The 14,704-nt window shown below is 39.5% G+C and overlaps 1 protein-coding gene across 16 annotated transcripts in view; it reads right to left on the reverse strand.

Moving 5' to 3' along the window:
* Positions 1–14,704, reverse strand: part of LOC129571896 (trithorax group protein osa) — a 47,400-nt gene that overhangs the window by 20,106 nt on the left and 12,590 nt on the right. For 8 of the 16 annotated variants that reach the window (XM_055451824.1, XM_055451795.1, XM_055451818.1 and 5 more), the window contains exons 6-7: positions 10,899–11,084; positions 10,542–10,721 (exon numbers count right to left, since the gene is read on the reverse strand). The exons of the other annotated variants lie outside the window; for them this stretch is intronic. In XM_055451824.1, coding sequence (XP_055307799.1) covers positions 10,542–10,721; positions 10,899–11,084 — 366 coding nt within the window. The remainder of the gene's footprint in view (positions 1–10,541; positions 10,722–10,898; positions 11,085–14,704) is intronic. 16 annotated transcript variants of the gene reach the window in all.

Raw genomic sequence — 14,704 nt, forward strand, 5'->3', positions numbered from 1 at the left:
CTGCCGTTTCGTTTCTATGCATGTGCATGTTATGTTATCGAATTGGAAGATGGTGTTTGGATATTCCGATTTGGACAGTTCCTTTTAAATGCTTTTAAATTGCCATTAGTCGGAGATTGGTTTAGTGTGTTCTTTGCATGTTTTTTTTTCTTCTTCTTTCGTTCGTTGTCCCCCTTTTCCTTCTTCTTCCTCTTGTTTGTTGTTCCTTTTTGCATTTCGTTTCGTTTCGTTTGTGTCGTTTATTTTTCATGTGCTCGACATTCATATGAATGCTTTGGTGGTGCACCGGGAGCAATTCAAGCACCGGCAAACAATTAATACACATGACAACGAGCTTTTAATTTAATGAAGAGACCGAATGGAATGGACCCAATGTGGAATGTGGTATGGGCAACTGTGTACACTCGTCGTTTCGACAGGCAAACAACAAAGCAATGTCACATCGAAATTGATCACGATGGATCCATTGCGCGATGACCGACCACGTGTGCAAGTGGTTGCATTCGACTGATGTACAACCGTTTACTAAATGCATCCAATCAGCAATTTCAATTGTAATTTGTTCGAAAAGTTGCGACACAGCTAGAGCCACAAAAAAATACGTATAACGAAGTCAATGAAGGGTCAAAAGCATTTGATAACATCTATCAAAATGAAGAGAGAGAGAGAAAAAATCGTAATCCAATTGCTATTTGTGCAACATCGTCCGTTTTACGTCCACCCTCTGAAAGCGAACCGGTCTCGTTTCAATTTGAATATGCGTCGAATACGGATCCGAATTCTGAATTTCAATATCCTTCTGTGTGATTCAGATTTTTTTGACGTTCTGTTTGTTTACCAAACCCGAGGGTGCTTTTCTCGTCGCTCTCTCGCTCTTCGAGTGTGTGTGGGTGTGTGTGTGTATCTCTATAATGACATTTGGATTGGCGAGAGTACCGAATGCTGCATCGAAAATATGACCTACAGTGTCGCATCATTTCCACTCGCTTCAGAACCAGAGAGTGAGTGAATGAGCAAAGAGAGATTCGTATCATGTGCAACGTTCTTATTATTATACCGTAATATTATTTCATGTCGCTCTGAGACAATCTCGACCATCGAAAATAATTCCCTTTCGCCGTTCGCCCGTTTGCAATTGTGCGCGCGCGATAAATACCTCACTCTTTGTATGAAATATCATCTGGCCAGCACATCCTGTCGTTGATAGACACATAGAGAAAAAGAGATTATAATGGATTCCAAAGAAACGGAGAAGAAAAACGAAGTTCGAATGCATGTGCCAAAGCATCCCATCTCTATAGATTGTTTCATATAAGTTGCTTTTCTATTTTGCATCATTCTTCATATCGTAATCGTCATCGCCAAATCAGCCAACGAGTTGAATGGGTCCATTCGTGTGCCTCGTATATTTGTACCCATGTTTTTAGATATATATATATATATATATATATATATATATATTATATGTATGCTAGGTAGAATGAACGCGTGTAATCAAGTTTATGTCTGTGTGTGTGTGCGAGTGTAGCTGTCATGGTTCGTTTTTCATTTTCTGTGTGATCTAAAACACCGGGCTGATGCTGCTCTGTTGTGTTATTATTTTATTTTATTTTTCATGTGCTTTGTTTTCCGCACGGTTCGTTCTCTTCTGAAATTCTTTTTTCGGTGTTTTGCCGAAGCGCTTTCGGAGCAACTGATATGCACGTTGTTTTTAAAAATGAAAATGACAGAGAGTAACATAAAACGATAAACACGAGGAAGGGAAAAAAAATCCCCCTGACTACGTTTCGCAAAAGTTAATCTTAATGCTTATAATACATGTATCGAAATGGTCGGTGAGCCTGAATATGCCGCTATTGCTGTTGCCATTGCTGTGAACAACACAGTTGAGAGAAAGCATTTTCGTAATTTTCAAAACAAGAGGAAAAAGCCATACAAAGTATTACATTGAATGCGACATAGACACAGCAGCAGCAGCAGCAGCAGCACCAGAACCAGAAAACCAAAAGAGCGAAAGACTTTTCTATGGACTGGATAGCTGCGGCTTGGATGGATCCACATACCGTTTTTATGCTGTATTGGCCCCAATGCAATGCAGGCAAACGATAAACCAAAAGCCATCTCTCTCTCTCTCTCTCTCTCTCTCTCCGCACTTGGTTTTATTCGGCAGTAAGAATATGTATTTTTCAAACATTTTGTGCTCAACTATCTTATAACTCAAACTGACATTAAAATCGGTCGTCGAATCGACAGCACTTTGGTTGGCTGCTTGGTTGTTGCCATTGCCGTCAACACAGACACACATATACCGAAAAAGAGAGACAAAGAGAAGAGGCAGAAGAAGCGAAGAAGACGACGAGAAAAAAACACACATAGCAGAAATAATATAAGACGAGTGGTATAGAAGAAGAAGAAGGAGAAGAAGAATAAGAACGGCTTTGTGCCTCGGTTACATTAATGGCATATCTTTCTCTTTGCTTCGTTCGCTTTCGATGTTTCATTATTATGAAAACGAAGAGGAGTTTTGTATTTGAAGTACGTACAAAGTCGGACACGATGGATACGAACAAAGTAATTTTTCGTCGAAAATATCGTCTCTAAATGTACGCAGTGTATGAGGTAGAGAACCCGAGTCAGAGGCAAACAGCATACCAAACGAAAAAGAAGCAAAGCGACTAAAGCAAATTGAATGTTCGCTCTAGAGCAAAACGAAAAACGGCAGAAAGAGAGAAGAGGCAAAAAAAACGAACGACCTAACAAAACACACACAATTGGTGGCAGCAACAACGGCAGAGACGAAGGAAAAGGCAAAAGAAACGGAGAGAGAATAAAATGAAACGAAACGGACGAGAGAAAAAAAAGAAATAACACCAACATCGAAAAACGAATGAATGCAGCAAAACTGTGTGGAAATAATAATAAGAAGAAGAACCAACGACAGCAGCAGCGAACAAAATTTTAAACGAACGAACGAGCGCATGAAAGAAAACAACAAAAAAGAATACCCAACAACGACCGAGCATTCACAGAACAACGGAGCAGCGACGACGGCAATGGCAATACACTGGGAATGTGTATATGACCCGATATGAGAAGGGAACGGCGCGCTCAAACACAAAATTTATACAAAATCGTGTGCTCACTCTGCTTCGCATATTCCGATTTAGTTTTGCTGCTGGATGTACCGGCAGCCGATATTCTTTATCGTCCGACTCATTTTGTATGGGACGGTGTCGGTACTTGGGTACCAAACGCTTGTTATGCCACATATCAACATTGTGCACACTGTTGAGCTGTACAAATGATGGTGTTTCAGTGCTCTCGAGCACACACATATTTTTCGTTCCAATATAAATTTTGTGGTGCTGTCGTTGCCTCGTTGCCGTGCTTGCTATATTGTGGCATATGCAGTCAGAGCTCAGTTGCTGTTGTTTCGAATCTGTTTTGAAGCCTGTGTACTGCTGAACGATCGAAAATTTAACATTCATAGGCAGGCGTTCGTTCATTTATTTTCTATAAGCGCGCACAAAGCACGGAGAGAGAAGCGAGGAGTGAAGGGAAAAAAAACAAAAAGCAGTCAGCCAGCCAGCAGACACACTCACTCATTTCACTTGAAATACACGTATCGTTGTGTTCGCTTGACTCGATTGCGAGGGCTAAAATATATATATATATCGTTTGTGTACATCAAGCCAAGCCGAGCCAAGGCATTGCTGTTAGTCAGTCGATAATATTATACACAAGGCGAGCGGGAGAGAGAGTAAATGAACGAACGAACTAACGAGAATAACATTATAGTATATGGTGTTTTTGTTCAAACTGAACTGAACTCAACCGAGCTGAGCTGAGCTGAGCTCGAGCACATATATGTATAAAATATATGGCGGATAATATGATGTGCTGGTTTATTCGAATTTATAATAAGAGCTAAATTGTGCGCTGCTGCTGCCAGTGCCGCCTCGACCGCGCTCTACTGCTGCTGTCGCTGCTGCATATTTGTTGTTGTCATTTCGTTATATGCGTCGACGTCGTTCGGCTTTTTGTTCTCGTTTGTTGTTGTTGTTGCCAGGCTTTTTTTGCTGCTCTGTGTTCCTCTGAACCTCTCTGATGATTGCTTGTTGTACTGTTTGCTTCGGCTTTAATGCCGTGCATTTTTCGTGTATGTGTGTGAATGAGTGTCTGTAGAGAACAAGATATGCCATCGCAAATGCGATGTGATGTGTTTTTAACTCGTATAATATGCGTGTTTCTCGCATTTATATACGGATTCAAACGTTCGAATGGAACAAAAAGGGAACGACGAGAACAAGCGAGAGAGAGAGAGAGAGAGAGAGAGAGAGAGAGACACACACACACACATAGCGAGCGAGGCCGACGCAAATCTACACGGGATGTGTTTAATGCTTTTTATTTCTAGTTTCAAGTTGCCTGTTTATGCTGTTTGTTCAGAGTGCTGTGTGTTGTTTTCAGTATGGGAACGAAGCAAAGTGAATGAAGAAAGAAAGACGAAAGAAGAAGAGGAGAGAGAGGAAAAAAATATCGCGCGCGATAAATCGAATCGAAACGTCGAAAATAATACGCAGTGCTGCGAGTTGTGCCTTTTGAGAAGCAAAAATTGAGTCGACGTTTCGTTGCAAAATGTACACACACTCACACAATAACTGAACGAGTCAACACAGCCGAATGAAAGAAAATACACACAGCCAAGCCAAATCAAACCAAACCATGCCATGCCATGCTTTGCTATGCTATGCCAAAGCAATTGTGCCAACAAATCGTTTTTATTATTATCAACTGAGTTTTTGCTCGGTTTATTTATACTATTTATTACATTTTCTTGAATGCGTATGGATGACGTTTGCCCCCTGTGCTTCCACAATCGTTGAGCGATTTCTCTGTACACATTTATACACATACATTTTTCATTCGTCTATCTTTTGCATTTAGCCGCTAAATCGAAACCGAAGCAAGAAAAGTATAGAACAATCCTTATACAGACAGTTATAATGGAAAAAATGTTATTATAGATTGGAAGCAAAAGTAACGAATGAAACAAAGAAAAAACACACAATATTTGATTTTTATTTCATTTCATTTCTTCGGGAAGTTATTATTTCGTGGAGTTTTCGGCTGGGCTAACGGAGGGAAAAATAGCATCGAAAAGGAATATAGTGACGATTCTTAATTTTTGTTTGCCCTTTGCCATTTTTTCACTCGCTTTTTTCTTTGTTTCTCTCTTCTTCGTTCGGAGAACGATTTTGATGAACGAACGTATATCGCAACCAAAGTATTGTTCATCATGAAAAAAAGACGGCTAAATTGAAAACCCCATGAAAGAAATACCAAAGCGAATCGCGCAAAAATGTGACCAAATCAATGGGGGAAAACTAACAAGATAACAACATTGACGATAAAGAAGAATGAATTCGTATATAGTATTTTACTTTGACTTGTAGCAGTTTTTTCAAAAATTGGCATGGCAAATACGTATCTACTAATAATAATAATGAGAAGCGTGAACATACGACATTTCGCCCTAACCGCATTATCACAAAAATACCTGAATGCGAGTGCATGAGTAATGATAGAAAGCAGCAGCAGCAGCAAAAAAAGAAATATCAATTCTTAAATCGTATATTTTGCATTTGGTAAATGCTAATAAAACCATTAATTCGGAAACCATGTCATTTGAACTGTAGTCAAAGGAGAAGCAAGAATGAGATAGCGAGAAAAAAAAACAGCCGCTGCCGCCGCACAAACTCGCACCGGCACCGAGAATTGCCATTCCTAGAAAGCTGAATGTTGGTGCGGTGCAAACACGCGACATTGGCAAATAGTTTTTTTAAAAAATAAAACATAAATATTCGCTGCATGCTTTGAACGCGGTCCCCATTGACAGTAAATTTTTCGTGTGTTCGGCTTTGACTTTGTGCTCAGTCACTCGTTCGTTCTCTTTCTCTCTTTCTTCCCCTCTCTGGTATGCACTTTTCGTTTCAGTGAAGCGAAGCACCGCAACTTGATCTCTTTTTGTATACGGTAATTACGTACACACCAGTCCATACATGCGATATGTTGACGATGTTGATGACGACAAAAACAACAAACAACGACGACGACGAAATCAATCTAATTTGGAGCGTTTCTTTTTAATATTACTTTTGCACGGTGTGCGCACGTTTATCGAACTCCGGCTTTTCGTTAATTATTCCACGGGAAAAGAAAGATCAATTAATCGGAACGACTAATGGCTCTGAACGATTGAAATACACGCAAAAAAAAAACAACAATAACAACACACAAAGAACAAATACCGGCAAAGCATACGTCAGAACTATTCTGCAATGTTTACATTTCCGTTTGTGTTACAGAGTTTGTTGTTGCCGTCAGGGCATGCACAGTTGAATGAAAAGAAAAGTTTTGGTTGTTGTTGTTGTTTTTGGGGGGAGTAGAAAATATTCGCGTAGTCACGAGAAATGGTTCTGTTGAAGATACTTGCAACCAACAAGACGTACATTCATAAAAAACGCAAAAGTACAGCAATTTAAAGTGATGGCAGCAGCGCGAAAAAGAAAAATGCGATAAAGACTAAGCGCGTGTGTTTTGTTTGTGCACGTACGCATCACTTTGGAAAGTGGAGTAGAAAATGTGCGCTCATGTGTTTGCATTTTGATTTGGCGATTTTTCTCGTGTATAAAATGCGCAGATTAAAATAAGAGACGAAACCAAAAGAAAAGGGAACAAACGGGTGACCGATCGAGACGTTTGTATTTTATTCATTTAATCTTGGAAGCTGCTGCTGCTGTTGCAGCATCAAGAGAAGCAACAAGAAACGCAATGCAAAATGTTGTTGATTCTCTGCGTTTTGGATAAATGGATATGTTTCGTTCGCTTAGGATTGGGTGACTTTGAATGAGCGTGTTTATGAATTTTATATGTTAAAGGATCACCGTGTTTATCTTTATGCCAAGCAACGGAATGAATGGATTTCTTTTTTTGCGGTGCATATGAGTGTTTGCTCGCTCGCTCGCTCGCTTGCCTCACGATAAGGATTTTCAGTGCTACTTTTCTTGCTAAGAATTGTGCAAATTTGCTTCTCGCAATAAATTCCGAAATCAACATGCAACAACGAAAGACGTAGCAATTTGGCGCGCATTCCATTTGTGTGTTTGTGTGTTGTATTTGTTGTGCTTTTGATGTGCGTCTCATTTCAAGAACCGGGTACATTGCCAGAGGAAAATGTTTACATAAAATATAAATATAAACCTACGATGACCCTGCCGAAATAGCGATGAGAACGATACGAATGCAAAGCACATGCTTTTAATAAATGTAAACTTCGCTATAGTTTTGGCTCGGTGCGACTCCTCTTCAACTCTTCATCGGCGTATGGCATGCCTGAAACGTTGTCGATGAACGAATGCACAGCACACACACACACTCACAAAATCATGTCGATGCAAATTGTGTGCAAAGATGCACGATCATGGAATTAATGCGAAACAATGCTTCGGCTCAATACACACGTGCTGAAATGCGAATAGATTTCAAACAAGATTCGACACCCAACTACATCAAAATTGAACTGCATACACTTAATTCAGTCATATCGCTTTGCTGTGTCGACCACATCGTACTTGCAATTAATATTTACTTGTTTTATCTCAGTCTCATTCTATCTCTACGTCTCTTTCTCACTCACTCACACATTTCTATTTATATTGGACACGAGACGCGTGATACGGCTAAAGATAAAATCCCAATTTAGAAAATATGTAAGAATGGCAAATTTCGGCGCACCGAATTCGTAATGGGATACGAGCATTGATGATTCACGGGCCATTTTGGTGTGAAAAGCGTATGCATTTTTGATAAGGTTAACACGTTGCCTAATTGTTTACCGATTCCACTGTTTTTCCTCGTTCGAATCTCTCTTTCTCGTTTTTATTTTCTGTTTTTTCTTTCGCTCTGTGTTTCCGTCGGCATCGTCATTGTCCGATTTATATGCCATGTGCTCATAGAGCGCTCACGTCAAGCGATAAACATTCATTACGAAACCAAAGCGCAAAAAGGAAGCACCAACAACAAAACGAATGCCACATAAAACATACTTTAGCCATGCATACGCAATGCGAAAAATGGGTTTTCGCTTGGGCAAAACGAATTTGAACCAAATATGCTAGTCTCGTACCTCAAGCCAAAGCCGCTTGTCTATTTTACAAAACACTTTCGGTGCATTTTTTTTCCCGACTGTCGTCGTCGTTGTTGTTATTTCTTTCTATATACACACATGCAAACGAGTTTATATAGATCTTTTTTTGGAAAATTGCCCAAATTCAAATGCGGTACGTTGTTTGGATCTTAAATGACAACAACATTAAAAATAAGCCCCAAACAAACTGATATACCGTCGACTCGATTCATTCGGGCCGATTAAAATTTTTTTATCGTATACAAGCGAATGTATGCGATACACGATGAATTGACAGACCGAGTGAACGGTGCAAAGCACACAAAAGGGATAATTTATACCTAAATACTTAATGAATGGAATATTTATAACGGATTCTATGAATGATTCGCATGACTCACACGCGCGATGGGTTTTGTGCTGCTAATACACACAAGTGTAAGGAATGTGAGGAATAAAAAAAATTACGAAAGCAAAAGAGAGATGTAGAAAGAGAGAGAGGGAGAGAGAGAGAGAGAGAGAGAGAGTGAAGAAGGCGCAGATATGCCGGCTTTACAGAAATGAAATTTGAACGTGGTTGAATCAGTGTATTTTCAATGGACGCATTTTGAATTTTCCATGAAATTTCCGTATACCGGCTGCCGTTTATAGTGCGTAACCTTATTGTTGTGTTTATGTTCGTGTGCGTGTACTATCTGTTGTGGCAAAGAGCGAGAAATTCTGCCTCACAGTGATATACTGTAATATATACTGGTTACAGTAGCCGGTGTTTAATTCCGAAGTGTGTCAAAATTGGGGACAAAATGTAAACAAAATTATTTAGACCATGAGTCACACAGCGAGAGAGAGAGAGAGAGAGAGAGAGAGAGAGAGAGAGAGAGCACATGTGCGGCGACAAGATTTACAGTTGCATCGGTTTCGATGTCAATGACAAGATGATGCACAGGCGATAACGTAATTTAAAAAAAAAACAACAAACAAACCCGACCGTTTCATTTTACGCAACGCAACAACAACAAACAGTAATGACATAAAGAGCGTAGACATTGTTGACGTTTTTTTTACGGAAGCAAATATTGTGCGGATTTTTATTGTTATTGCAATGGGAATCAGTGCAAAAGTGATTGAGTGACGCTTAATCATTTTTAGATTACGGTTCATAATAATCCCATTTGTCAAACTGTGTCTCACAAACGATAACAAAATCGACGAAAAAAGACCATAATAAATCAATGAGCGACAAAAAAGAAAATCAAAATTCATTTTTGAAGTATTATAAACAGCGACACACACACACATAATCAAGAGTGTTAGTTTGAAACAGACAGAAAAAAAAGGAATAAATTAATCAAGGCGACAATGGTCAATGATTCTGAATGAATGTCTAGCTAACGGTTAAACAGGAATGCAATGAATGAAGAAATAAAACGAGAACGATAGAGCGAAAAATAACAAACTCGCGGGCACACACACAAACAGCAACCGAACAACAAATTGCCAAATTAATAACAGAGTCATGTGCTCGGTGCACAAAACCGTCAATTGAACTGGCGCTTCCGAAAACACATTCAACCATTGAACGTAGTTATTTTATCGTTTGTCGTTTCGTCTACACTCTCTCTCTCTCTCTCTCTATGTCGATTTACGGCTTCTCCATAATGGTTTTGTTCCGTCTTTTTTTTCACTTTTTGCACACAGAGTCTCACTCTTTGCATTGATACCGCTAAAATATATGGAATGGATCGGGTATATATATAGAATGTAATATAGCAGATTATACACAAAAGTGATGTAATGCGTGTGAACGGAATATTGCCCATTTAAAAGAAATCGAAAACGAAGGGAAAAAATAAAAACAAACGAAACAACACCGCCGCCAACAACAGCAGCAAGCAATAACAACAACCGGGAAAAAGGAGCAAAACATATGTTTTTTCAAGTATATAATTCGATGGTATGCGGTATACAAACACGCGTGCTGCCGATACGATATGATATGATAATAAGATGTGTTCTATCCGTCGGAGATGTATATTTTTTTCTCTTTTCCTTTCACTTTCTACGTTTCATTTGTAACACAGTGCGTTCTATCAGTACGGCTTTTGTCTCGTGCGCTTCGGTTACACTCATTCTTCTCTCTCTCGTTGAGTCGGAGTGTTTGTGTCTTCGTTTTTATTTTCTTTGCTTTGTTTTGTTTGCCATTTAAATAATTCATTTTGTTCCTGTGTCGTTACGGAATCGGGAATATTCACGTGACTTGCGATTAACAGTCATGTTTGATATGGTTTTTTTTGTCTTTCGTTTTCTGTACTCTTTAAATGAAAGTGAGAGACGTTTCGTCTTTCTCGTTTACCTGATGCGGCGAATTAGATGGTTGTGGTGGTTGAGGCGAAGGACTTGGAGCATGCACTGGACTTTGAGCGGTTACATGATGCTGTGGTGAAGGTGGATGTTGATGAGGTGCATGTCCGTGTGTCGTTTGAGCCGTTGGCCCCGTCGGCGGTGGCCAAGGTCTCGATTGATCTGTCGGATACTGTTAAAATGAGCGAGACGAGAAAAAACAAACATATTGTAATATTTCAGAAAGAGAAAAAAATTAGCATCAAAAATGGTCCAGCAAATTAAAAGTGCCAACGGCTTATGATTTCAGCTAATCGTATAAAGTGAACCGGTGAGAGAGAATTATAAAAAAAAATTGTCATTCATTTACCTGATGTGATGCCGGATAAGCGGGCCGATGATTCGTTCCGGTGGCTACGCTGCCTGGGGGTGTCGGATACCGTTGTGGATAGGGTGAATATTGCATTGCACCTGCTGGTCCCAACTGGCCAGATTGATTCTGTTGCGGAGGCGGTGGTGGATATGAACTCATTGATGGGTGAATTCGTGCCGCATTCTACATTTTCGAACAGATTCGTGTGTTTGCGTTTTGTTTGTTTTTTTTTTTTTTTTTTTTTTTTTTGGGTGAAAGGAGGAAATGGCAAAGAGGTTCAGTTTTGTTTTTTTTTCTATTCTATTCGCTCTACTTCAACTAATTTTCGTAGCGACTATATAAGGAATGTCATTCATCACAAGTTCTACATTAAGAGAAAAAAAACCTCAAATGATCTCATCATTTTTGTCATTGTTGTTGTTGCAGTGGTTTGATATTCCGTAATAGCATCGAATTTTCCCTCCCTTTCTCAATTTTATTTCGATTAATTTCTCAACGACTCGGAAAAACGAGTACAATACACAATCCGTAAGTATTTCATCATTCATTCACTCGTTCCGTTGCTCGTACATTCTATTAACTCACTTGCACGCTTTCGCTAAATTGTTAACATTGCAACCAGAACGAGAATATTCAAAGAAATAACCAACTCATTTATTCATTGGCTGAACTGGTAAAACGCGCTTTTTGCCTTTTACTTCTTCTTTGCTCATTGCAATATTATAAAGTGAAAAGGCAGAGAAACTGAAATCGAGGGAAAATAGCAAAAAAAAGAAAAGAAAAACGAACCGAAGCGGATAGAACGAAATGAGGAACAAAGAAAGAAAATGAACGAAAATAATTTAAAATGCAATCGAAAGAATATGCATGGAAATGAACGTTTGAATGGAATTTAATTGATGATGCGATTGCATAACTCTTCCATCGTCATCGTCATAGCCGTTTACTGTCGTTGCTGCTGTTTTCGTTGTTGTCGTAAATTTCACTGTGCTAAACATACACTTTGGAATGCAATGGAACGAATCGAACGGCCATTGTTTGCCAATGTTGTTGTTATTATAAATAAATTATGAATCGATGGCCGAAAATTGGTTTTGCAGCAGTCAGGCAACATCAAAATGCAAATTACATTCGCACACATCCATGGATGCAACACACACATACAAATGCGCATACACAAAGATAGAGAGAGAGAGAGAGTGAGAATCACTGAAGAGTATGAGTAGGAAAGTTTAAGAGAGAGAGAGAGCGACAGTGTTGTAAAAACCAATCTGCACAAATTGCATACGGTTGAAAAATGACGCGTAAAATTCTCGATTATTTACCATACACAAATAGTATAGATGGCGAGAACGAGAGAGAGAGCCAGAGTCAGTGTTCGGCCGTTTTCCGTATTTGCAATGCACAGTGCACACATATTTTGTGTCGCTTGGCGTTTGTGTTGCACGTATGTATACGAAATTGACACGACATAATTGCCATACAATTGATACAGCCATCAACGAAAGCGATTCTATGTCGGATGTTCTCGCTTGCATGGCTCCAAAATCGATTTGATTCAAATTGCTCGATGTGTGTGTGTCTTTATTAAAGCAATCTCGGGGTCGTTGAAGCCGCCATACTTTCTCTCGTATTTGGACAGCAGCAGCAGCAGCTGCAAACGTAATCGCCAACTATAACATTTTCCTACAATTTGCATGCTTATCATTATGAATAATCCAAATGCATATCAAATGTTTCGAAGCTTGCAGGCTTGCCACATACATTGCCATACCAAATGTCTTGCCTTGGCTGTGTAGCCGAACTAGTTGTTGGCCTAGAATTCAGAGCTCATTTGTCGTTCGACGTTTAACGTTAGCAAACTTAAATCGAAGAGCACTTGATATCCAATGAAAATGCAACGTACTTTTGTATTTATCGAATGCATTATGTCGTAGTTATCCGAAGCCTCCGCTGACTTTTGCATTCATTTGCATGACATTTTCACTTTAATGATGGTTCGATTCATATGCAAGGTGTTTCCTTATCCGTGTCATTAGTCCATTTATCAAGATTGATTGGCAAAGATGATGATGAAGTGGAATAGACAAATCAGAAGTGAGGCGCATGAAAATCACAGCCGACGTGAGTGTGTGTATTTGTGTACTCAAACGATAATTATTATCTCATTATTCATTTGAAAAATTTAATAGTTCGCCGCCATTGTGCGAAACAATCAAGACTTTGTCGACATCATCAGCCATTGTTTTATTTTCAGCTTGAGCAAGAGAGTGAGGAATCTAGAGAGAGAGAGAGAAAGGCAGACAGCTTCTGGTGTGTTCGGTGCTCTATGCTATTTGGTTTGGTGAGCTTTTCATATACACATATTTTGTTCGCCAACATTCGGAACCGATGCGAACAACGTACACGCACACCGAAATGGAAAAGCGCAGCACCCATACATTAAAAGTCAGAGTGAGAGCAAGCAGCACACAAATGCCGTTTACTTCTATACAACAACGATGGCAGTGTGATCTGTTTTGGTAAGGATGCGATCGATAATTTTCCACCAATGGTACTGGCAGAGAAAATGCCATGCCAAAGAGGTGGAGCCGCGTGCACGTTCACAGACACAAAACGAATACGGTTTTGGATGCGTTTGTGTTTTATGCTTCATACAACGATTTGACTGTAGCTATGCTCCCTTTCACACCAAAATACGAAAATAAGCTCTCGCCGAAAAACGCCGACACAAAGCTCTTCGAATGGGAAACACACAACAACACACCAGCACCAGCAGCATGTAGAAGCAGTGCAGAGAGTCATAGCGACTGGCCGATGCCGAAGCATAGCATAATCCATTTCGCTTGGTGTAGCATTTGTCGTTGGCATTTTCCGTGCTCAGTTCGTATATCCGTTTTTCCATGGCGTTTTTTGTGTTGGTTGGTGTATTGAGTGTGTTTGTGCGCGCCTGATGTTGATGTTGTTGTTGATGGAAGCACACGTAGAGAGCAAGATAGAATGAGCGTAACGATGAATTTTCGTTCGATTCGGATACGAATCTATCGTTCGGCAAGCGAGCACAAATACGCGTTTGTTATATTTTCTGCATTAAAACAACACAAACGACGCCATTAACATTCCAATAAAATAATGATATTGTTACACATTTTCCATCGATGTGTGTCTCTGTGTGTGTGAGGACGCGCGAGCAGTTGGTTGCTTCGTGTGTGTGTGTGTGTGTGTGTGTGTGTGTGTGTGAGAGAGAGAGAGTGAATGCGATACATGTCGATTTTGGCTATTTCTGTTGGCAGTACGAGCAAAATATAGCAACGATTTTATGATTTATTTTACTCGCTTTTTTTATTCGACGCCAAACAATTTCAAGCACCAAATAATTTTTGCCCATTTTTTTTTATTTCGAGGGATTCTATTGTCATTTTATTCGGCTCTCTGCAGCTACTGCCGTTGCTGCTGCATTCAAACCGTCAAACATAAAAATGATATTATTTCACGATGGAAATTACACACAAATACCGACGATTGAAGCAGACAAATACCAGCAATGCAGGTGATTTTGACTATATGTGTTGAAATGCTGTATAGTACTGGGCTCCACTTTTTTCTCTCCTGTTTTTTTTATTGATTCAGAATCGAAAAAGTATACGAGAAAAAAATTATAGAGGAGATCCAACCAATTTTATACTATATCTCTCGCTCTTCACAAGGTAGGGCTAAACGGTCGTTGATTTCACAGTTTTGTTCGAAAAGGAAGGAAAGTATGCGCACAAATCAATTCAATCATAACGTTGTTTTTTTTCGTT

The sequence above is a fragment of the Sitodiplosis mosellana genome, unplaced genomic scaffold (genome assembly GCF_009176505.1).
Source record: "Sitodiplosis mosellana isolate CC-2019 unplaced genomic scaffold, AAFC_SMos_1.0 Smas_scaffold_1, whole genome shotgun sequence".
NCBI lineage: Eukaryota > Metazoa > Arthropoda > Insecta > Diptera > Cecidomyiidae > Sitodiplosis > Sitodiplosis mosellana.